Here is a 22,086-nt window from a genome sequence, read left to right as displayed (position 1 = left end):
CAACAGGGCTGAAGAAGGCACTTCTCAGCAGCCGTAGGAATGTTTGGGGAGGAAGGAGATGGCCACTCTGTCACTGGTGGTAGGGTAGAAAGATTACACGCTAGAAAAAAAACAGAAGAGAAGGTAGAATCACCTGAAATTACATTTACTCTGAGATTACTAAGATTTTTGGTAGTATGCTTCCTGATTTTAACACGCAGATTTAGATACTATGTAGATTTTGAAAATATTTTATGGTTTATTTTGTTTTATAAACTGCTTTTTTATTCATCTGATTTTTTTATTGTTTGTCCTTCAAATGTCAACTAAAATATTGATCTTCGTTGTTTTAATGACTTTGTAACAATTCATTTATTCAACAAATATTGACTGGATGTCTGTGTACTGTTTGCCTCAGACACTTGTACCTGCTAAGGTGCTAGAGATGTTGGAGTGAACAAGACAGACATGGCCTCTGCATGCATCAGATGTACATCAAGTTAGAAAACAAGCAAATAAAATGATACATAGATAATACATAAGAAATTATGGAAAGTACTGTGAAGGCAGAAGCTTGTGATAGAGAATATGGAGAAGGGGGGTTGAATGGGAAGACCTAATTTAAATCATATGATCAGAGAAGGTCTCTCTAAGGAGGTAACATTTATAATGAATCCTGAAGAATAAAAAGGAATCTGCAATTCTAAGAGAGGGGTGAGGGAGTATTTCTTCCATTTAGGGTGTCTCAGCAGCAGCACTACTGACCTTTTGGGCCAGATGATTCTTTGCTGTGATGGCCTGCCCTGTGCATTGTAGCGTATTTACCAGCACCCCTGCCCTCCACCCAGTAGATACCAGTAGCACTCTCTCCTTAGCGTGATGACCAAAAGTGTCTTCAATATTGCCGAGTCTCCCATCAGCCTCAGTTGAAAAGATCTGATGTAGAGGGAACAGAATGGGGGAAGGAACTGAGGGCCAGTAGAGCTGTGAGGAGAGGCCATGTGGCTGCAGACCAGAGGAGGGTGATGGGGAACGAGGCTGGAGAGGCAGGTGGGGGCAGATCGCATACACAGAGCCTTGTAGGAGCTGGCAAGGGGTTATGCTTTAATCCTGAGTGTGGTGGGAAGCCACTTGGAAGGCTTCATTTTATGTATGTTTCAAGTCAATGATGATTCTTGTTATATGTGGAAAGTAGATTGTGCTGGGTCTAATAGTACACTTCAAACATACAAGCTGAGAGTCTGCAGCAATGATCCTGGGAGAGAAAATGCTGGTTTGGCCTAGTGTAGCAACAGTGGCAGTGGAGAAAAATGAGTAGATTTGTCGTTCATCTTGAAGATAGAATTGGTAGGATTTGCTGTTGACTTGGATGTGGAAGCTGAGAGAATTTGTGGAATCAAAGATGATGTCTAGGTTTCTGTTTTGGGTGATGTCAGATGGATAATGGAGTCATTCTCCACACAGAGAAGGTCTTGGGGGAAGAGGGTGGGGAAAGGGCAGAAATCAGGAGTCCTTTTTCAGAGATGCCTGTGAAACATACAAGTGGAGATTTCAATTAGGAAATTGAGTAATGAGGCTTGAGTCCAGAGGAAAAGCTGTCATTTATTTAACTTAGTCACCCGTTCCTGAACATTTTCTGTTTTTCTCATTTTCCCTATTATGCTATTACTTTATAGTCTGTTGTGAACAACTGCATATGTAGGTGTTCCTGTACATGTTCTTTTTATTCATTCCTTAGAGTATACCATTATGTGTGAGATCACACACGTATCAGTGTATCTGTGTCAGAGTTACGTCCCACTACAGGGCTTTAGTTGCTAATTGTGCATTATCTCCATTCCATCTATGCCTTAGAACTGCCATAGAGACAACAGAGAAAGGGGACAGTGCACAGCCCCAGGCAGATACTGTGTGGGAAAAAAAGAAAATGAACTGGCCATTTTCAGATTGGTCTTTTTGGATTCAGCTTCCCAGTTTTGTGTATCCATAGCTGAGATTTATTCTTTACCTTTCCCGGGAATAGAAGTGTACAGGAAGAGTGTGTCATACTTCAAGAATAAGCATGGCATTAGATCTGACCTTTTGGAGGCTCAGGAATAAGTGACTTGAGGTAGCTTTACAGTGAATGTTTACAAAAAACCACATCCCAAGAAGACAGTTTCAGGTTTTGCTTTGCTCTTCACACATTACTGGCATAGATCATTGTTCCTCAGAAGTTTTTGGAATGTCAGTGACCTTTCCTCACTTGAGAGAAACAAGATATCCCATGGTGAAAAGAAGAGAAACTGGAGCAGTGGGAGCTCTCCATCCAAAAACCATTAATCTGAAGTTCTTCAGGGAAAGAGAGTATCTCATGTATGCAGGAACATTTCTCCCAGGCTTTGTGCCTGCCTTGCTGCAAGCTGGAGAAAGGCTGAAGAGTTCATACTTTAGCGTTCTATGTACTTTAAGTCAGTTTTTGAAGACTGAGTGTGGCTGTAGTATGGCATTGAACAGAGGTCCTGGTCAGTTTTAGATTTAATCCCAGCCTACCACTTGCCGAGTCCTGAGCCCCCAGGGTACTCGGTTCTTCTACTCAACTTGGGGTTTTGTAACTACCTGACATTAGGTATTCCTATTCATTTATTCTTTTCTTTATTCTTAGCGTAGAATCTCCAGGAGATCAGGAACGTGGTTTAGTTTATTGCTGTATCCCCAGCACCTAGAGTAACATCTAGCCCATAATTAGTTCTCAGTAATTACCAAATGAAGGAGTGACTGAATAGGGGCTGTTTACCATTTTGTGCCTTAGATTCCTCATCTGTTGGAGGTGATGATGTTAACATCCACATCTTAAGATGTTATGAGGACTAAATAAGGGAACCAAGCACTGTCTGGCAGCACTGAGGCTGGGTTTAATCAGTGGGAGCTGGCACTGGAATTATCGTTTTCACTCTGTACGAAGCTGGGCTGGGCACTGCTGGTTAGCCTCGTTTTATTTTTTGTGTTTAAAGTTCGCGTTAGTTCTTAGAATGCTGTGCACCTCTATCAGTGAGGGGGTATGTTTTGGTGATACATTTCACTATGGGAAACTCAAACGGTAGATGTGGGAAAATGTATACATGGTGATGATGCACTGTGGAATGTTCCCCTTTCTTTAGAGCTACACCAGAATGGAGGGGAGAGCCCGGTCAACCCCGTATACCCAGCTCCTAGACAAGGCCATCTCAGCACATTTGTGGAATTAATGCATGATCAGACCTCAGCCCAGTGTCACTTTCCCTTGCTCTGGCGCAGTCCAGGCCTAGTACGCAGTGTTTGTCAGCATCACTTCTATAGTGAAGGGACTTCATATGTCTGTACTGTTCCCCAGCACCTGGCATGGTGCTCAGTCAATGTTTGTTAAATGAATGAGCGTGGGAGGACATCTCCTGAGCCCCTTCACGCCCAACTCTGTTGAAAAGAGCTCTGATGCTAGAGAAATTGTCAGTCTGATTCGTCTTGTTGCTGTGCTGCATTTCTAGGCAGCACCTCCCTGTGTGGGGAGCCTTCCTCTCAAGATCAATAACGAGTGGGCTCTCGTGGTTTCTCCCCTTTGCTCCTAGGGACAGTATGATTTGGTGAAATGCCTGGCTCCCATTCGAGACCCCAAGACCGAGCAGGATGGGCATGATATTGAAAACGAGTGTCTGGGGATGGCTGTCCTGGCCATCTCACACTATGCCATGATGAAGAAGATGCAGTTGCCAGAACTGCCCAAGGACATCAGGTAAAGCTTCCCGCTGGCCAAAGTGTTGATTGTGAGGATGGTGGTGTTTCTACATGTTCTTACACATTTCACCTTAATTACTGCTAGGGTTTGGCTGACCCTTGCTCTCTGTGATACCCAGATCTTATTTAGAATGTTGACTACATACACGTAGAATAATTATAATTGTGTCTTGATTTTGGATGTTGGCTGCTAATCTCAGAAATTTGTGCTTGGGTGAAATTTCTGAGCTGAGGATGCCAATAAAATTAGTGACCCCCAGGCCTTCTCCATCCCCTCCTTGTCCATGGTGGACACTGCCTTCTATCACTGCATTTTTTCCTTTTGTTTTGGACCCATCTTAAAAATCCTCAATACGGTTCTATAAGCAGCTACTACCATCCCCAGCCTGAACTCAATGCGTTGTAGAAGTTCACTACAGAGCTGTTAGTTCTAATGTGAGAATTGATCAACTACTATTAAATTTCTCAAGGAAACTGCATTTACTTAAAAATATCATTTGAGATCAAGTCTCTGTGAAGGAATATTTAAGTTCTGTCCATCTGTGACATCAGTTAGCTTTTTTTTTCACCAACGGGTTATTAGGATTGTCATAAATGAAGATGGTCTCATTTTCAAGAAGGGATTTCGTAGCTGCATTGTTTGTGATAGGCAGCGTGCGTCTTCTCATAAGGTTGCTGCTTGTTTCTCCTTGGCTTGACCAGAGAGTCTAGAGCAGATCACAGCCCGCTACTCAGTGATGCAGGGATTAAGTCGATACATGCTCAACTGCTGCTTTCTCTTTTTTCTGTGGCCTTCACTTTGGGCACTTTGTCTTTATTTTTTCATAAGCTGAGTTGAAAAATGACAGTTCTTCTCTAATTCTCTTTATTATATTACATTAATCTAAAAGAAAAATTACAACATTTGTTGAGGATAAATCCCAAACTTCACAATTTTCCACTGTTCTGAAGCCACTCCATGCAGCAGGGATGACCTGGGGCCAGGTGCTGTCTCAGTCCTGGAAGTAACAAGCAGACCAGTCTCCATATTTGTTTGGCCCCCAGTGGACTTGTTCTTTGTTTCATGGGCACTCAACGTTCTTCTCAACATTGACTCCTGTTCTAGCAGTATATCAGCTTTCTTAGATTCTGTTTGTGGTAGATACTCGCCCATTAGCACCTGGGGAGGTAACTAATCTTTCAGCTTACCTGTTGATCTTTTAAATAGTATATCTGATTCATAGTCACAGGGCGAACACTAAGTCTTTTGTATTAATTAGCCTTAGTTTGTCTGTGTCTGTCTGTCTGTCTGTCTCTCTCTCTCTCTCTCTCTGTCTCTTTTTTTTTTTTTTTTTTTTTTGGAGACGGAGTTTTGCTCTTGTTGCCCAGGCTGAAGTGCAATGGCGTGATCTTGGCTCACTGCAACCTCCGCCTCCCAGGTTCAAGTGATTCTCCTGCCTCCTGAGTAGCTGGGATTACAGGCATGTGCCACCATACCCAGCTACTTTTGTATTTTTAGTAGAGACGGGGTTTCTTCATGTTGGTCAGGCTGGTCTCTCACTCCCAACCTCAAGTGATCCACCCGCCGTAGCCTCCCAAAGTGCTGGGATTACAGGCATGAGCCACCGTGCCCAGCCTTTCTCATTTTTAAAATAAAAAATGTGATTTGTTTAGAAAAGTTATAAATCAGACATGCAAATAGAACATACAAAGCATCTCTCATCACACGAAGAGATAATTGCTCCTAACACCTTGCAGACCGTTTTCTATTCGATGCTCAATCCTAATAACAGTGTGTAGATATGAGTACTAATGTGCACAAGAATGGTGAAGCTAGCAAGCAAAAATGTAGATGCCCTGCCTTGGTGACCCAGGAAATTGGGCAATACCTGTAGCAATTCCCGTTTCAGTGAAATCTGTGGAGCATGTGCTTTTCTTTTCTTTCCCAGTTTCTATTCACCTCCATCTCCTTACGGTGGTCATCTTCAGTGCTTACTCCATCTAACGTCCTCTGGGAGTAGATCTCCCTTTCCCATTTGGCAACATGTGGATTCATGGACTTAGATTTGTTTCTCAACTATTTTCTCCTAACCTGTACATGAAAAAGAGATGTACTTTTCTACTCTCTTTTAGCTACAAGCGATATATTCCAGAAACATTGAATAAGTCCATCAGACAGAGGAACCTTCTCACCAGGATGCGGATAAATAATGTTTTCAAGGATTTCCTAAAGGAATTTAACAACAAGACCATTTGTGACAGCAGCGTGTCCACGCATGACCTGAAGGTGAAATACTTGGCTACTTTGGAAACTTTGACAAAACATTATGGCGCTGAAATATTTGAGACTTCCATGTTGCTGATTTCATCAGAAAATGAGATGAATTGGTTTCATTCGAATGACAGTGGAAACGTTCTGTACTATGAAGTGATGGTGACTGGGAATCTTGGAATCCAGTGGAGGCATAAACCAAATGTAAGTGGCTGTTGGCAGTCGATCAAAGAGAACATTCCCATGTCACATAGCGCATGCTTTTTATCCTGCTGGAGTCATCTGTCTGCATGTCCGTCACTCCCATAGGCTGAGTTTATTTAGGAGACCATGTATCATTCCCCTTAGCACAAGGTCTAAATAAGTATTTATTGAGTTATGTAGGGAAATATAACAACATGTATAATATGTAGTAGTATAATAACAGCAGATAGTTCCTGAGTGTTTACCATGTGCCAAGTTCTTTTCTAAGCGTTTTACAGGTATTAACTCATTTATTTCTAAAAATAAACCTTTAAGGGAAGTATTGCTATTATCTCCATTTTACAGATGAATACAAAGAGGCACAGAGAAATTAAATTTGCCCGAGGTTATGACTAATAAGCATTTGTGCCAAGAACTGAAGTTAGGCCTCTGGCTCTGTGAAATTGACTAATTGATTTTGCTTTATGGAAGCTTCTTTATGAGATATTTATTGGATGAAGAAATAGAGCAGAGTGGCTTAAGAGCATGGGTTTTAGACCCATGTAGACATGGTTCGGATCCTAGCTTCATGACTTATATGGCCTTAGGAGAGTTATTTCACCTTTATCAGCAGCTAGAAATTATTCATCTGGTAAATGGAGGTACTGTCTAACTTATAAGGCTGTGAAGAAGCTAAATGACATTTCTCACAAAGCCTGGCAATATAATAAATGTTGAATAAATTATAGCTGTTACAATTATTATTACTGTAATTAATAATATTAAAGTAAATGTGGGTGGGTGCAGTGGCTTATACCTGTAACCCCAGCACTTTGGGAGGCTGAGGCAGGCAGATCACTTGAGCCCAAGAGTTCGAGCCCAGCCTGGGCAACATGGCCTAACCTTATCTTTACAAAATATACAAAAATTAGCAGGATGTGGTGGCACATGCCTGTGGTCCTAGCTACTTGGGGGGCTGAGTTGGAAGGATCGCCTGAGCCTGGGAGGTCAAGGCTACAGTGAGCCATGACCGTGCCACTGCACTCCAGCCTGGGTGACAGCAAGGCACTGTCTCAAAAAATTAAATAAATAAAATATGAGACTCATTTTCTCCTCCTGTTTTATTCTCATGCTAAAACAATAATGCCTGATACTTACTGAGGGCTTTCTATATAGTAGGTTCTATATACTATGTTCGTTAGCACTTGTCTAATCTCAGAGAACCCTGTGAAGATGTAAGCTCTCTATTTCATGAATAGGGAAAACGAGGCTCAAAGAGATGAGGTAACTAGTTAAGTAATTGGCAGAGTTAAGTAATTAACCTAGATTTCTGGTCTCCAGGGCTCATGCAACACAAAATATTTTCCCTTGTGCAGATATATATTATTCAGTGTGTAGATTATTTCAAGCATGAAATGCATATCTTCTCTTGAAAATCCCGACTTGGGTACTGTTCTAAAGTCAAGACGATTGGTGATAGAAGGAGAAAGCTCATGTTCAGCCCAGTGGTAATTGGGAAGAGTATGTTATCTGTCTGTGCCAAAGCATGTATAGTAGTCTGGAAGTGAGGAGACCTGAATGTGGATGCATGTCTAGTGAGCAGTGATTTCCCTTTCTGAGTTTCCGTGCACATTGTGTATTATATAGTTTAGACAGTGTGCTCATTAAGGTGTCTTCCAGATGTGAAAGCCCAGGATTCCCGGATACAACCCAGTTCTTTGGTCCTAAGCCTGCGGGTGCCAACTCCCCCAGTCCTTCTGCAAGTCCAGACGAGCTGGCTTTCTCCTCCTTGGGCCTAGGCCCTGCAGAGGTTTGCCAGCAGCATTGACCTTTTACCAACAGAAGAAGAAGAAAGCAACTTAACTCTGTCCCTTTCATGTATCTTATCAGGTTGTTTCTGTTGAAAAGGAAAAAAATAAACTGAAGCGGAAAAAACTGGAAAATAAACACAAGAAGGATGAGGAGAAAAACAAGATCCGGGAAGAGTGGAATAATTTTTCTTACTTCCCTGAAATCACTCACATTGTAATAAAGGAGTCTGTGGTCAGCATTAACAAGCAGGACAACAAGAAAATGGTAAGTTTGTCCCAGAAGCTCTTAAGTTTGGATCTGGTGATGAGAGGGAGAATTGCTGAGTTCCGTTCTGTAGCACATGATTTTCAGAGTTCCTGTCCTAAAGAGAAAATAGGATTTTCTTATTGAAGCCAAAAAGTTCCTATTACCAAGGCATTCTCAGTGTTTTAAAGTTACACCGATACATTCCAGTGCCTTTCTTTGGTCTCAGAAATGTGAATCCGCCTTAGGATTTGCTTCCCTCCCAAATATACCTCAGCATCAATATTTAATTCACAAAGCTAGTGGATTTGAAGGAAAAGAAAACCAGCGAATGTCAGTGTTTCCTCCCAAGGGCTCCGGCACGGCCTCTCTGCTGAGCTGAAGTGCAAAGCAGGAAGCCCTGCGTTGCCCTCAAGCGAGCCTCAGCCACAGTGGCAGTCATCGATGTGGTGTCAGGCACACCCCAGTGACTCTGGGACAGAGGAAGGGGTGTTTAATCTCACTTCCTCTTTTTTGGTATCACTTGAGGACATAATCTAAACAAGCAGGAAGTGGGAACTCTGCCAAAATAAACCTGTTTGTGTCAGGGGAAGTCACAGCCAACAGCATGCAGAGAGAGCGGCTGGTGAGACGGCGAGCACTCTTCAGGTGAGTGGAACCAACACCAGGAAAGGCCACATTCTGCCAAAATGCGGCAGATACCGTGTCACAAGGATAACGCTCAGTGCTGAGGAAGAGCCTGGTGATACGGTTTAGGGCAGACAGTCACTTTCTTGTATTCAGAATAACTTGTCTTTCTGGTATAACCTTTTGGAAAACAGTTTGGCAACCTGTTAACAGCCTTGAAAATATTTATATATCCCTCTGTTCAGGAATCTAGGGAATGACTCTATCTTCCAAAATGATGTGAGAGGCAGGTTGTAGTTTATGAATAAGAATGTTCATTCCACTAGTATTTAAAGTGTCAAAATTCTGAAAATAACTTAAATATACAATAATAGGAAAATAGGAAAATAAATCACAGTTTGCCTGAGTAGCAGAACATTAGGTAGTCAGATTGCTGAATTTTTTAATGACCTGGAAAAAAGGGTCAGGGAAAAAAGCAGGATATAAAACTTTACCTATAGAATGGGACCAATTTTGTTCAAAATACCAATAGGTATCCTTGTATATACACATGCTGTTAGAAAAATAATCAAATATTAACAGCTACTTATTTATGGTGGCATTATGAATGGTTTTAACTTTCTTATTCTCCCCTCCTTTTTTTTTAAACAAAAAACATACATTAATTTTATTAGAAAAATATAGTAAAAACAAAGTGAAGAGAGAAGTGGAAGAGCTCAGATGGACGTTAGTAGAAAGGTGCGAAATGGAGCGAGAAAAGAAGCGGTGTTTATGGAGCACATCCTGGATATTAGGCCCCATGTTATATGCTGCATCCTGGATATTAGGCCCCATGTTATATGCTGCATCCTGGATATTAGGCCCCGTGTTATATGCTGCATCCTGGATATTAGGCCCCATGTTATATGCTGCATCCTGGATATTAGGCCCCATGTTATATGCTGCATCCTGGATATTAGGCCCCGTGTTATATGCTGCATCCTGGATATTAGGCCCCATGTTATATGCTGCATCCTGGATATTAGGGTACCCGTGTTATATGCTGCATCCTGGATATTAGGCCCCGTGTTATATGCTGTGCCTCTGTCTTGTCTGTCTTAGTCCTTATGAGAACCTTAGAGTACCGAGCATCAGCTCTACTTGAAATGAGGAATCTGAGACTAATCAAGAGACATGGGATCTTGCACAGGGTCACTTAGGGAGAAAGTGGCAGGCACTTGCCCAGCTCTGTCTGGTGCCTGCCTGTGCATTTTGCCTGTGTTGCTTTGGTTTCTAAGGCATTATCATCCCCCAGAGACCCTGAAGGGAGTGAGGGAGAGGCCGACATGTCTTTGATCTGGCTCTTCAACATGATGCATGCTTGGTGCACGTTTTATGAGCCTGCCCCATCCTGTCCTGTCCTGACTGACACAGTCAAGTCTAGCACCAACGCAAGTTGGTGCACCCATCATGTAAGTCAGAGCTCACCCTGGCCACATGGGCCAGTGACTCTATGCCAGGCTACAGTGCTGTGGAGGGAGCAGGAGGACGGCAGGAAGAAAGAAATACTTGATTCCTCCATTAGTTGGTTTTTCTTTACCACGCTAGCCCTTACTATTGTCAGGCACTTCCTATTCTGAGCACTTCACAAATATCACCTCTTTTAATTTTCATGTCAACCCTATGAGTGGGTATGTTGGGGGAAACTGAGGCACAAAGAGGTTAAGTAACCTGTCCAAGGCCAGACAGCTGTTAGGTTAAAATATTTGAAATTACCAATATTTGACCATTTTGACCTATAAAAATGATGATTCCATATGCATAACCCTACTAGCAGGTGGCGAGGCTGCGATTTGAACCCAGAGCAGCTGGCTCTGGAGCCTGAGCTGAGGGTTGACCACTGCTCCATGCTGCCTGTTTAGAATCTCATGCCCTCATTGTCCCTTCCCAGCCGTGGGATTTCCAAGCCCTTTAATCAGGCAGTACTTTGAAGAAACCCTGATACCAGCATGTTGTCAAGTCAGACCTTGATGTATCAATCACTTCTCTCTGCATCTGCTTGGCATCCCCATTTCTGTTTAGACTCCTGCTCTCAGGAAACGTAAGTGCAGATGTCTTGCTTATCATGTGGCTGGGTGAGGGGCTGCCCAGGCCAGCCTACCCCTTGTTCCAGAGCATCTTGAATTTGCTCTTCAGGGATATCCACAGGTGGGTGCCTGGTCACACCCGCAAGGCAGCGTGCTCAGTGTGGTTTCTTTCCTAAGGCACCATTCCTGTGGTGACCCTGCCCTCTCCAGGCCTCCTTGCTCGTAGCCCCAGGCATGCTTCCTTCGCCATCACAGCTGCACTAGGCCCCTGACCTCTCTCCTGCCGAGTGGCTTGTCCCCCCTGCTCCTTTTTCCCTTCACTGTCCTCTCATGTCTACCACCTGCCTCTCCTTTCTACAGGCTATGAAAGTCATTTTGCTCTTTTTTAAAGCCTTAGATGCTTTTTAATGTTTTTTGTGAGTCAAAGCTCCAAATCACGGCTTTTGCATACCTTCCCTTGCCGGGAAACGTTCTTGATTGACCTCAGTTCCTGTCAAATGTGCAGTCTCTTCAGGGATCAGTGATCAAGACAAAAGTACCCCTTATCTACAACACAGGTGTCTTTCAGAACACCTCCCTTGATGGAAAGCCCCTCTCTCCTTCTCCACAGGTGCCTTTGCCCCTTCCCACTCTGAGTAAGACGCGCTGCTCCCTCCAACTCTCAGAGCTCCCTAGGCTTAATCTAGCAACCTCTTCACTGGGCCTGGGATTATTCCTAGATTAAAATCCAGGAGTTTCACCTTATAGAGCAGGTCTGCTGTGAGATGAACCACACTGCCTCTGTTTCTTTTCTCCCAAGCAGGAATAATGCTGATTCAGCCACTCACTGTTTAGTGCCAAGATCAGGGTGCATGCTCTGCCCCTTCCCACCTCTACTTTTATGCCTCTGCCACCTTGATTCAGGCTTCCTCTTCTCCCGTCTGGACCCGGGGGACAGCTTCTCTGCATGTCTCCCTGCCTGCCACAGCCTCCCCCACCACGTCACCCGCAACACACACACACACACACACACACACACACACACACACACACACACACACGCACGCATACACTAACCTCATCTGATAGTTTAAGATAATAGATGGGAAAATGTGTTGAACAGTGAAAGTCCTATGTAAATGCAAGGGAGACTGGGTGCAGTGGCTCACGGCTGTAATCCCAGCACTTTGGGAGACCAAGGTGGGAGATCACTTGAGGTCGGGAGTTCAAGACCAGTCTGGCCAACATGGTGAAACCCTGTATCTACTAAAAATACAGAAATTAGCCAGGCGTGGTGGCAGGTGCCTGTAATTCCAGCTACTTGGGAGGCTGAGGCAGAAAAATCGCTTGGACCCAGGAGGTGGAGGTTGCAGTGAGCCAAGATCTTGCCACTGCACTCCAGCCTGGGTGACAGAGTGAAACCCCATCTTAAAATAAATAAATAAATAAATAAATAAATAAATAAATAAATAAATACATGGATGCATGCATGCAAGGGGTATATTTAGTACTGATGAAAAGGTTTTCCCTTTGAGGTTCCCACTGGGTTATAAAAATCTTCTCACCGTGTACCTCCCTATAGAGTCAGCTGCTTAAGCTGATACAGACATGATGTAACCATGGGGATTTCTTCTCTCTCAATAGGAACTGAAGCTCTCTTCCCATGAGGAGGCCTTGTCCTTTGTGTCACTGGTAGATGGCTACTTCCGGCTCACCGCAGACGCCCATCATTACCTCTGCACCGACGTGGCCCCCCCGTTGATCGTCCACAACATACAGAATGGCTGTCATGGTCCAATCTGGTTGGTCCTAGAACCTTTTCAATTGCCTTTGGTATGCAGAGAGCCCATGTTTTAGTGACGGGGCATGTCATCATTGTTTAGGTCAGGCCAGTTGACCATGCTGCCTGGTACTTGTTGGCTGTCCTCCTTTCCTCCCTGCTGTCCAAGCTCTGGTCAGGCCTTCCTGTAATCTCCTACCATCCTTTTTGCAGCAGCCCCTCAACGCTACTTCTTTATGTGGATCTCGCCTCATAGTTTAACCCTCTCACCTCTTCATAGCTGATCAAGAAGTACTACACTTTGTGATTTCTTGCTGTGTCAAACAATGCGGGCAATTCAAGAACACAGCTGAGCATGCTGCCATGTGCCTGTAGTTTCAGCTCCTTGAGAGACTGAGGTGGGAGGATCACTTGAGCTCAGGAGTTCCATTCTAGCCTGGGCAACATAGCAAGATCCCATCTCTAAAATATATAAAAGAAGAAAAAGAAAGATCAGATGAAGATCTCAGCATCAGACAGTATAGTAAATGGAATTGTCAGTCAGCTTGTCCCAAGGTGCCAGGTGAACAGTGGGAACCGTGAGGGTGATACAGCCTTAAGGCCAGAAGGGGCTGTGTGGGATGTCTTGACCCACCTGCATCTCAGAACTGGCAGCCTGTGCTCAAATACCTCTGGTGATGGGCAATGTATGAGGCAGCCCATGGATTCGAGCTCTGACTGTGAGAGATGTACATACCTTTCTGATATGGAGCTGTAGTTGACTTCTCTGTAACTTCTGTCTACTCACTTGAATTCTGCTTTTTGAGACAACAGGGATTCTGTTGACTTTCTCTTACATATGACAGCCCTTCAGGCAAAGGAAAACAGCCAGCTGCTGTGTTTCTTCTGAGCCTCTCTTTTCAGACCACAGAATATCTGGGGAAGCATCTCTTCTGCCACCTTCCACATGATGTGCTTCTTACCTTTTTCCCTCTTCCGGCTACCTTGTGGACAGGTAGCTTAGTAGTCACATGGCCCTGGCCTTGAGAGGCTCACAGACTCCTAGGGAAACAGTCACACAAAGAATGGCAGAGCAAGGGGTTGTGCATTCGAAAAGCGTCTTCTGCCAGTGTCCCAGCCATGGTTGTGCTTCAGGGCCCAGGCACTCGCTCTTCCCTTGGCCCAGAATGCCCTTCCTCCAGAATCTGCACAGCCTCCACTTCTTCAGGTGCTAGTCAGATATCACCTTATCCGTGAAGTCTTCCTTGACCACCTTATATAAAATCATACCTCTTTCCCTTCTCCATCCATGTTGGCTGCTGCACTCTGCCTTATTTTCCTTCAGTAGCAGTCGTTACCTCCTGAGATACTGTGTTTATTTACATAACATAACATTTGTTCCTGGTCTGACTACCCTCACCTCCTAGAATACGAGCTTCCCAAAGGCTGGGGCTGCATTGCTCTCTGCTTTCTTAACACACACAGGGCTTGGCACATTGTAGGCCCTCAGTTGAGTATTCGTTGAATGAATGGATATTTCATGTTTGATGGGATGCTGACATTCATTGCCTAAGGAGGCTGCTTAGAGTAGGTGGCATTCATATCTGGTTAAAACAAAGAATCAATGACGGCTTGCCAGGCCTTAATGCGGGGAAAGGGTACCCAGATGAGAGGTCAGCACATGCAAAGGCATGGCGCAGTTAGAAAGTACGTAATGTCCCTGCCTCTGGAAACACAGGAACCATGGCAGCCCTCTCTCACCAGTAGTTAGCAAGCAGCACTCACCAGGTGCTAGTAACCTCATGCAGGGATGTATTCAGCCAGTGTTCACTGCTCTCTACATGCCAGGACTCACTGGTCCTGGGGATACAAAGAAGTGTAAGACAGGTCTGTTCCTACTGACATCTGTCCAATCCTCACTGATGTATTCACTCAGTGTGAGCCCATGGGGATACAACAATAAACAACACGGCCTCCAGTTCCCACCCCCATGAGGTCTGTGCTCCCGCTGGGCTGGCTGGGGGTGGAGGGGAGGCATGGCAGCTCCTCATCACCAGCCTCCAGAGAGGCTCTTCTGTTTCAAGCTGGAGACGATGTCTGTGGGGAATGTGGGGAACGTGGGGACAAGCAGGGCTCACTGCCTTGGGCAGGAGGCTGAATCCTCTCCTCAACCTTGGCGACTTCATCAGTCCTGAGGCCACTCGGTATTTCCACTATGCTCGTGGATGGCATCAGAGGGGATTTTAGGATCCTGGGCAGATAGTGTGATGGGGCCGTTAACACTTGAGGCAGCTCAGGAGAGTGGGTAGCCCAGGGGTTCACTGTGCTGTTTGGTGTGAGCTCTTTTTCCCTTTGCCTACTTCTCCCTCTAGTACAGAATATGCCATCAATAAATTGCGGCAAGAAGGAAGCGAGGAGGGGATGTACGTGCTGAGGTGGAGCTGCACCGACTTTGACAACATCCTCATGACCGTCACCTGCTTTGAGAAGTCTGAGGTCAGTCAGGACACTGGCTTGGACCAGGCCATACAGCCATGAGGTGTCCAGTGTAGCCTGGTTCAGGAGCTGCTGCAGACAGAACCACCCTTTGCAGGGTGGAACTGAAAAGCCTCAGTCTCTGAGGAGATCCCTGGGAGGTCAGGCAAGGGCCCCTGCTCTCAAAAGGAGACCGCTCCCCAGCAGCCAGACCCCTACATCCTTCCCCTGTAGGGCCCTTTCCTTCTTCCTTCATGGGACCCATGGTGGGGGTCCCCCATGGCTCTGGAAGATGGAACATGACCAGAAAACCAATTCACACCCAACACTTACAAAGTATAGTGTCGTTATTTAGAGTGGTTTGTTTAGACTCAGTGCCAACATCATCTCAGACCCAGAGCTATGCCTGTCTACAGCATTCACTGGTACAAACCAGCACCCAAATGCCACTTCATCCACATGGCCTAACACAGTTTTTTCCAAATGATAGCTTCAGACACTTTAACAAATTGCCCCCTCATCTTAGAACAATGAATAGAGATGTCTTTTAGTGATTGAAGCATAGCTGAAGCTGAGGGTGATGTGAGACACATTCTGAGGGCTAAGATATTCGCCAGAATTACTGACTTCCCCTTACTAGACCACAAATGCCTTTGTTATCATGTAATTTAAAAAAATACAAAATGGAATATTTTAAAAGACAGTGAGTTTTACAAAATACTTCACATCAATACACTTTAATCAGTACTGATTAGGCTCCACATGCATGGGGAGACATGGGACATGGAGGGGCCTTTGGCACGGAGGGCAGACACAGGAAGGACAAGCTCACTGGTGAACCCCTGGGGGCTGAACTCAGTCAAGAATGGGAGGAGGAAAGGGTGGAAGGAAGCAGCGCTGCCAAGTGTCCTGGATGAGGCAATGCAAGGACACCACCACCCGCCCAGGCTCTTCCCAAACAGCTGGGCCTCGGGGCTCCATGGCTCAGAGCTTGTCAGGCTCGTTGCCTTTCCAGGATGCTTGCCGTCTATTCATCAGTCATTGGAGGAAGCTTAATGTGTTTACGATGGAGGAGTGCATGAGACAGCCCAGCCCCCTCCTGAAGTGGAATTGGCCTGTACAGTACCAAGAGTGTCCATGAGTCCCTAACAATGTCGCATCACCCAGGGAAAACAGCAGTCATAGAAATGATTACTCCCACCACTCACTGTGGCCCACCAGACCCTGTGCCAAGCATTGTACCTACTTGTGCTTGTTTAAGCCTTGTAATAGCCATATTAGGTAGGTACAGTTGAAGTACCTACCTAATCCCATTGTACTAATCCCATTGTACAGTTGAAGTAACTGAGATTTTGAATATCATCTCCTAGTTTACACCTTAAGTAAGTCTTTGTGGCCCTCATTTTTTTACCACTAAAATAGTTTAGTTTGTACAAAAAGAGTCCAGAAGGAAAACTGCTTATACCTCCTATCTGGCACCACAGTGTCCCAGACCTGGGTCAGACACTGAACACCAGCTCCCAGTGTGGTTCTTCTCAAGTAGAGACATGGCCTGGCAGGGCTCAGTTTGAGGCGGTTCCTTGAGAAATTTTGCCATCATAATGATATACCTCATATATAATATTTGCTGGACTTTATAAAGTGCTTACTAAGTTTTTCAAAACACCACGTTATATAAGTGTAGCAACAATCCTATGAGGTTGGATTTTCATGAACTTTATCTTACAGGTGAAAAACCAAGTGACGCTTTTGTAGAAATAGCTACTGTGTCTGCTATAGTATTAACTCCCTTTTATCAATGCCTTCTCCTGGACCTTGTTTTATTATTTAGTTGTTGGTTGGATTATTTATTGATAATAAACCTTATTTTTGACTAATTTTAGATTTACAGAAATGTTACAGAGATGGTGCAAAATTTCTCCGTACTCTTCATGCAGCTTCCCCTAATGTTAATGTCTTATATATCCACGCCTGACCCCATTTTAAACATTTAATTTCTGGTCATTTTCTGAATAGCAGGGGCAGGGTGCCCAGAAGCAGTTCAAGAACTTTCAGATCGAGGTGCAGAAGGGCCGCTACAGCCTGCATGGTTCAGACCGCAGCTTCCCCAGCTTGGGAGACCTCATGAGCCACCTCAAGAAGCAGATCCTGCGCACGGATAACATCAGCTTCATGTTGAAACGCTGCTGCCAGCCCAAGCCCCGAGGTTCGTCTCCCCATGCCAGAGCCAGGCTGTATCCCATCAGTAATGTGCTGAGACTCAGATCGACCAAAACACGCTGGCTGGCTTAAACCAAGTGGACCCTCCCCACAGTTTCTAGGTGTTCTTTATTGAGTTTTATTACACTTCTGTGCCCAACTCACATCCAGTCCCTTGAGTGTGAGCATTGTCTATAGAAGAGGCATAAACCTTTCTCAGCATCTCATTAGGCTGCAGAAAGAGGCATGCTCAGCATTAGTAAGCAGAAAATAACTTCTTTCTTCCTTAAGATAAAATGCCTTGAGAGGTCTCCTGTCACTGGTTTATTTATCTGAGAGAGACTCCTGGTACATCTTTTGTGGGCCAAGAACTATATCAGATGCAAACAATCAGAAATGTGTAAGGCCCAGTCCCTGCCAGTCTAATGCCAGTGTTACAGGTGAATGAGGCCACTGCAGTTTGTGATGGGTGTTTTAACCGACATAGATATCATACCCTGGAGTCAAACAGAAAGGGATGATCAAAATCCCTGAGTTCCATAGCACAGGGGGCTGCATAGAGGAGGCAGTCTTGAACTGAGTGTGGGAGGATGAGTGGGAGGTTGCCAGTGCGGTCAGGGCATCGCAGCATGTGCAAACAGAGGCACAGGTGGGGGCTACCATGAAGGTGAAGGTGGAAGGGAGGGGCAGGTGAGGCTGAGCTTAGGGTGTGGGGGCCTTGGGTGCTGTGCCATGGAGCGGGGTCTTTATCCTGCAGGCCATGGGGGCCAGGGAGGATCAGGGAGTGAAATGGATCCAAGGGGTGAGCCACTCAACTGTTCCTTGTTAAGCCTCTTGAACAGTGTCACTGATGTTCTGCAGGTGGATTTGTCTCTTAGAATGTGAGGACTGGGAAGAGACGTAGAGGTCATACAGTCAACTGTCTTATTTTACAGATGAGAAACTTGAGGCCCAGAAGAGCGAAGTGGGTCTCATCAAAGGTCAGCATCAAAGAGGGGCTTGAGGGCCAGGCCTAACCCACGTGCCCTAGCTCTTGAGAACTGTTGATTTTGCTGTCCTCACCTCAAGATGCTGCCCTGCACACGTCAGGTTCTTCCCGTAGAAGGAGGAAGGCCTCAGAGAAGGAGCAGCACAGTTGCCACTGAGGCCCCATGAGTGTCAGAGGAAGACCCTCTGAGGAGTCTTTATCTGGGACACATCTTGTTCTTCCAAGCGAACGTGTCTATGAACCCACACACCACCAGGGGTGGGCAGAGGAAGCAGCACCAGGATAGAAAGGGACCTGGGTTCTTGATGTTTGAATCAGTTTTTGGTCTCAGCAAGGGGCTCATCACTGAACTTGGTGAAAGAGGAAGGACTTGTGTTCTTGATCAGATAGGGTTTCCTGCCAGGCTCAGAGAATAACTGCAGCCTTTGTTTTCATGCTTGAGGATTTTCCGCAAAGGTAAAAACACATCTGCCACTTGACTGTGAGACCTCAGAGTGAGTTCAAACCTTCAAGCCCAACAGCCCTATTTATTCACAGCAACACACTGGAACGAGCCCCAGTTGAGGCTCCTGAAACTCAGTGCTGAATGTGTTTCCTGTTGCCTTTCCCACCTGACCGTGGGCTCTTAAGACAGGACCTGAGTCTCACTCACCGCTCTGTTGGCTTGTGGGGAGGAGAGGAGAGTGCCCAGCACAGAATCAGCGTGAATAATGCCTGTCAGGTGAACCAGGTAGCAGGAGCTGCTGGATGGCGAGTGCCTACTGTGGCCCAGGCAGTTTGTGTGCCTACCTTGTTTATTTCATCTACACAGTAGCTTTTCGTAGATATTACAAACGTGATGAAATTGAGACTTAAGACATGGTAAGTGACTTGCTCAAGGCCATGTAGCTAGTAGTATAGGTAGTAGGAATAATAACAGTAGCAATAATTAATAAGAACGGCTCCTATCATGTGAGCAGGGCTTACAATTTGCCAGGCATTGTTTGGAGATCTTTCATGTTTTAAGTCATTTAGTCCTCACAATAACCCAGAATGTGTTGTTATCCCAATTATACATACCCAAGATCACTTAGGTAGAGGATGAGTGGGGATTTGGACTAGCCATCAGCCTAGGACTTTAGAGCAAGGACCAATTCTGACCTTGGGAGAGTAAGAATAAGGCCTGTGTGTGAGGCTTCCTTAGATAGGTCCCCCAGAGCTCTCTCTCTTCCTTCTGCCATCTGTAAATTAGAGAAGTGGTGAAATCGTGAAGATTAGACATGAGAATGTTGTGTTGGGTTCTTCAGCTCCTCTGCCCTCCTAACCACGGGGTTTTGATAGCCAGACCCTGATCTGGGTTTCTCACTTGAAAATGCAACTAAGAAACTCTTCATGGGATAAATAAAAAGCAAAATGAAAAAGCAGGAGGCCACTCAGAGTGGGCGTGATGGCTCGGCAGGTCCCGCATCTCTGGTCCTGGGTCCTGTGTCCAGCTCCACTATCCATCTCCAAGTCTGAGGGAGGCCATGTGGAGACCTCCATAAGGACCCAGGGGGCTCCTGGGCCCGTTTTCCACCGGTCCTTTTAAATCCTCATCCGTGCAGTCAGCTCTGACACTGAGGACTTCTGCAGTCCACTGCCCAGGGCTCCGGAACCCTGATGATACAGGAAGGATGGTAATAGTGACTAAGATGTAATGCCAGTCATAATCACGGTGGCAACCAGTCAGGGAGCGTTTTACTCCATATCAGGCGCTGAAGGCAGCCCTTGCCTTGCATCATCCCATTCATCCACACGGTAACCTATGAGGGACACAGCTGTGGCCCCCATTTTTCTAGTGAGGAAACACCTTCATGGAGGCACTGTGGCTTCCCCCATTCACATTGTTGACCCTGGTGCCATGTTCCCCGAAGTGCCCATGCAAAGAATAGTCCATAAATGGCTTCAGTTCCATTCCCCTCTCTCATTTCCCAAGTGGCTCTGCTTCCTGGCCTCTTGCCTGCTGATACCAGCCACGGGGCTCCTTCTTGATGCCTTTTCTCCTGAGTTGAGTTGAGCCTGAGTTGCCTCTGAATCGGATTTTCCCCAGGTAACAGGGTGGAGTCAGGAAAACGGTATGGAGGGAACAGCCTCTGGAGAAAGGAGTGCCCAGGATATGAGAACAAGGGGAGCCTCTCCCTGAGCCCTGTTTCTGGCACCCACATTTGTTCTCCCGATTAGGGCCAGGTATGTTGTGGGAAGGGTAGAGACTAGAGCCATCTCTGACTTCAGTGTGAATCCTAAGATTATGAACTGCGTGGCCTTGGGCCAATTAATCTCTCGGAATCTCTTTTCTCATCTATAAAATGGGGATAAGAATACTGTGTATTCCATAAGATTGTTATAAGACAAAGGAGTTAATGTGTATGTTGCTCATAGAACAGCAGCTGGCACAGAGAAGGCAATCGGAGTATGTGAGCTTAAAAAATTAGGAAAAGAATGCCCTGTCCTGAGGGAAAGCGAGGTTTAGAGACGTGGCCCTGTGCAGGGACCCGGCACTCAGCAACCATTGCCTCCCAGCGGTGTGTGTGGTGGCCTCCGTGGGTTATGCCTGGCTGTTCCTACAGATGTTCTTTTAGGAACTTCCTTCTGTTCCAGTCTAGGAATCAGGACTTGAATGGCTACATTTTCTCCCCTAACTCGTTATTGTCTTCTAGTGTAGGAAAGAGGAAGTGAAGGGAAATGCATGTTCTTTGTCATTTTCCTAACATTCCTGCTTCAGTTAATAAAATTGATGAATAGACACAAGTCTTCAGGGATTCCCGGAATACTTTCCCTGCTAGTCAGGATCTGGAAGGTCCCTTCTTGCCTTACGATAACCTTGTTCCTTGCAGTAGTCCCATGGCGGAAAAGATGATTTCTGTGGATTGTGGATTTCCTGGCCTGGAGGATTTAATAATGTGTTGGATTTCTGTTTGAATCAGTAGAATCTAGGGGATAGTCTACTTAAACCTGCACATTGAGGGGGCATTTGGTAAGCGCCTCCTCCGTGTCAGGCACCGCTCGTACCAGGAGCTTCAGACAGGGCACTGTTCTGGGTCACCTGCCCTGATCTTCTGGCTCAAAACCAGTGTTTGTTCACCTCCTCCTCTGGTTCCCGTCATGCCCTGGGCCTGGGTACTGCTTCTTCCTTCCACAGCTCTCATCTTTAGAAAGACGCCAGTCATTCATTCACACATTTAACAAATAATAATTGAGTGCCTGCTATATACCGGGCTGTGGAGGTGGAGCAGAAAATAAGATGGACACAGTTTCTGACTTCTTTTGGTTTCCAGTCCTACATTTAAAATTTTAATTTCGTTGGGGAAACTGTTTCTGACCTTTCTTACCAGAACAGATCTTGCTGTACCAACCTTGGAGCACCACACACCTGTTCTTTAGAGGAGCTGAACAAATTGTAGCTTTCCATTTAATTGGTGATTTGGGAGTTTTGGCTCTGTCATCACCCTGTGAGCTCCTGGAGGGTAGGAGCCATGTGCCTGTTCAGTAAGCACTTGTTGAATGACTGAAGCAGCAAGTGCCTGCACACGGGTCCCACGGCCCTGGCTCAGTAGACGCTGACTGTCTGGGAACTCAGATCTTGGGTGCTGTGCTCAGACTCCTCCAATCTCTTCCACAGAAATCTCCAACCTGCTGGTGGCTACTAAGAAAGCCCAGGAGTGGCAGCCCGTCTACCCCATGAGCCAGCTGAGTTTTGATCGGATCTTCAAGAAGGATCTGGTGCAGGTGAGTCACGGCTGCAGGGTGTGGGCCGGCT

At 45.6% G+C, this 22,086-nt stretch overlaps 1 protein-coding gene across 4 annotated transcripts in view; it reads left to right on the top strand.

Annotated features, from left to right (window-relative positions):
* Positions 1 to 22,086, top strand: part of JAK1 (Janus kinase 1) — a 130,514-nt gene that overhangs the window by 90,995 nt on the left and 17,433 nt on the right. For all 4 annotated transcript variants that reach the window (XM_050757854.1, XM_050757668.1, XM_050757583.1 and 1 more), the window contains 7 exons: positions 3,564 to 3,727; positions 5,842 to 6,184; positions 8,054 to 8,239; positions 12,535 to 12,692; positions 15,022 to 15,145; positions 17,141 to 17,330; positions 21,949 to 22,055. In XM_050757854.1, the coding sequence (XP_050613811.1) occupies positions 3,564 to 3,727; positions 5,842 to 6,184; positions 8,054 to 8,239; positions 12,535 to 12,692; positions 15,022 to 15,145; positions 17,141 to 17,330; positions 21,949 to 22,055 (1,272 nt within the window). The remainder of the gene's footprint in view (positions 1 to 3,563; positions 3,728 to 5,841; positions 6,185 to 8,053; positions 8,240 to 12,534; positions 12,693 to 15,021; positions 15,146 to 17,140; positions 17,331 to 21,948; positions 22,056 to 22,086) is intronic.

This window comes from Macaca thibetana, chromosome 1, assembly GCF_024542745.1.
Source record: "Macaca thibetana thibetana isolate TM-01 chromosome 1, ASM2454274v1, whole genome shotgun sequence".
NCBI lineage: Eukaryota > Metazoa > Chordata > Mammalia > Primates > Cercopithecidae > Macaca > Macaca thibetana.
The sequence above is the reverse complement of the archived record's forward strand: the minus strand, read 5'-3'. Positions and strand labels throughout refer to the sequence as shown.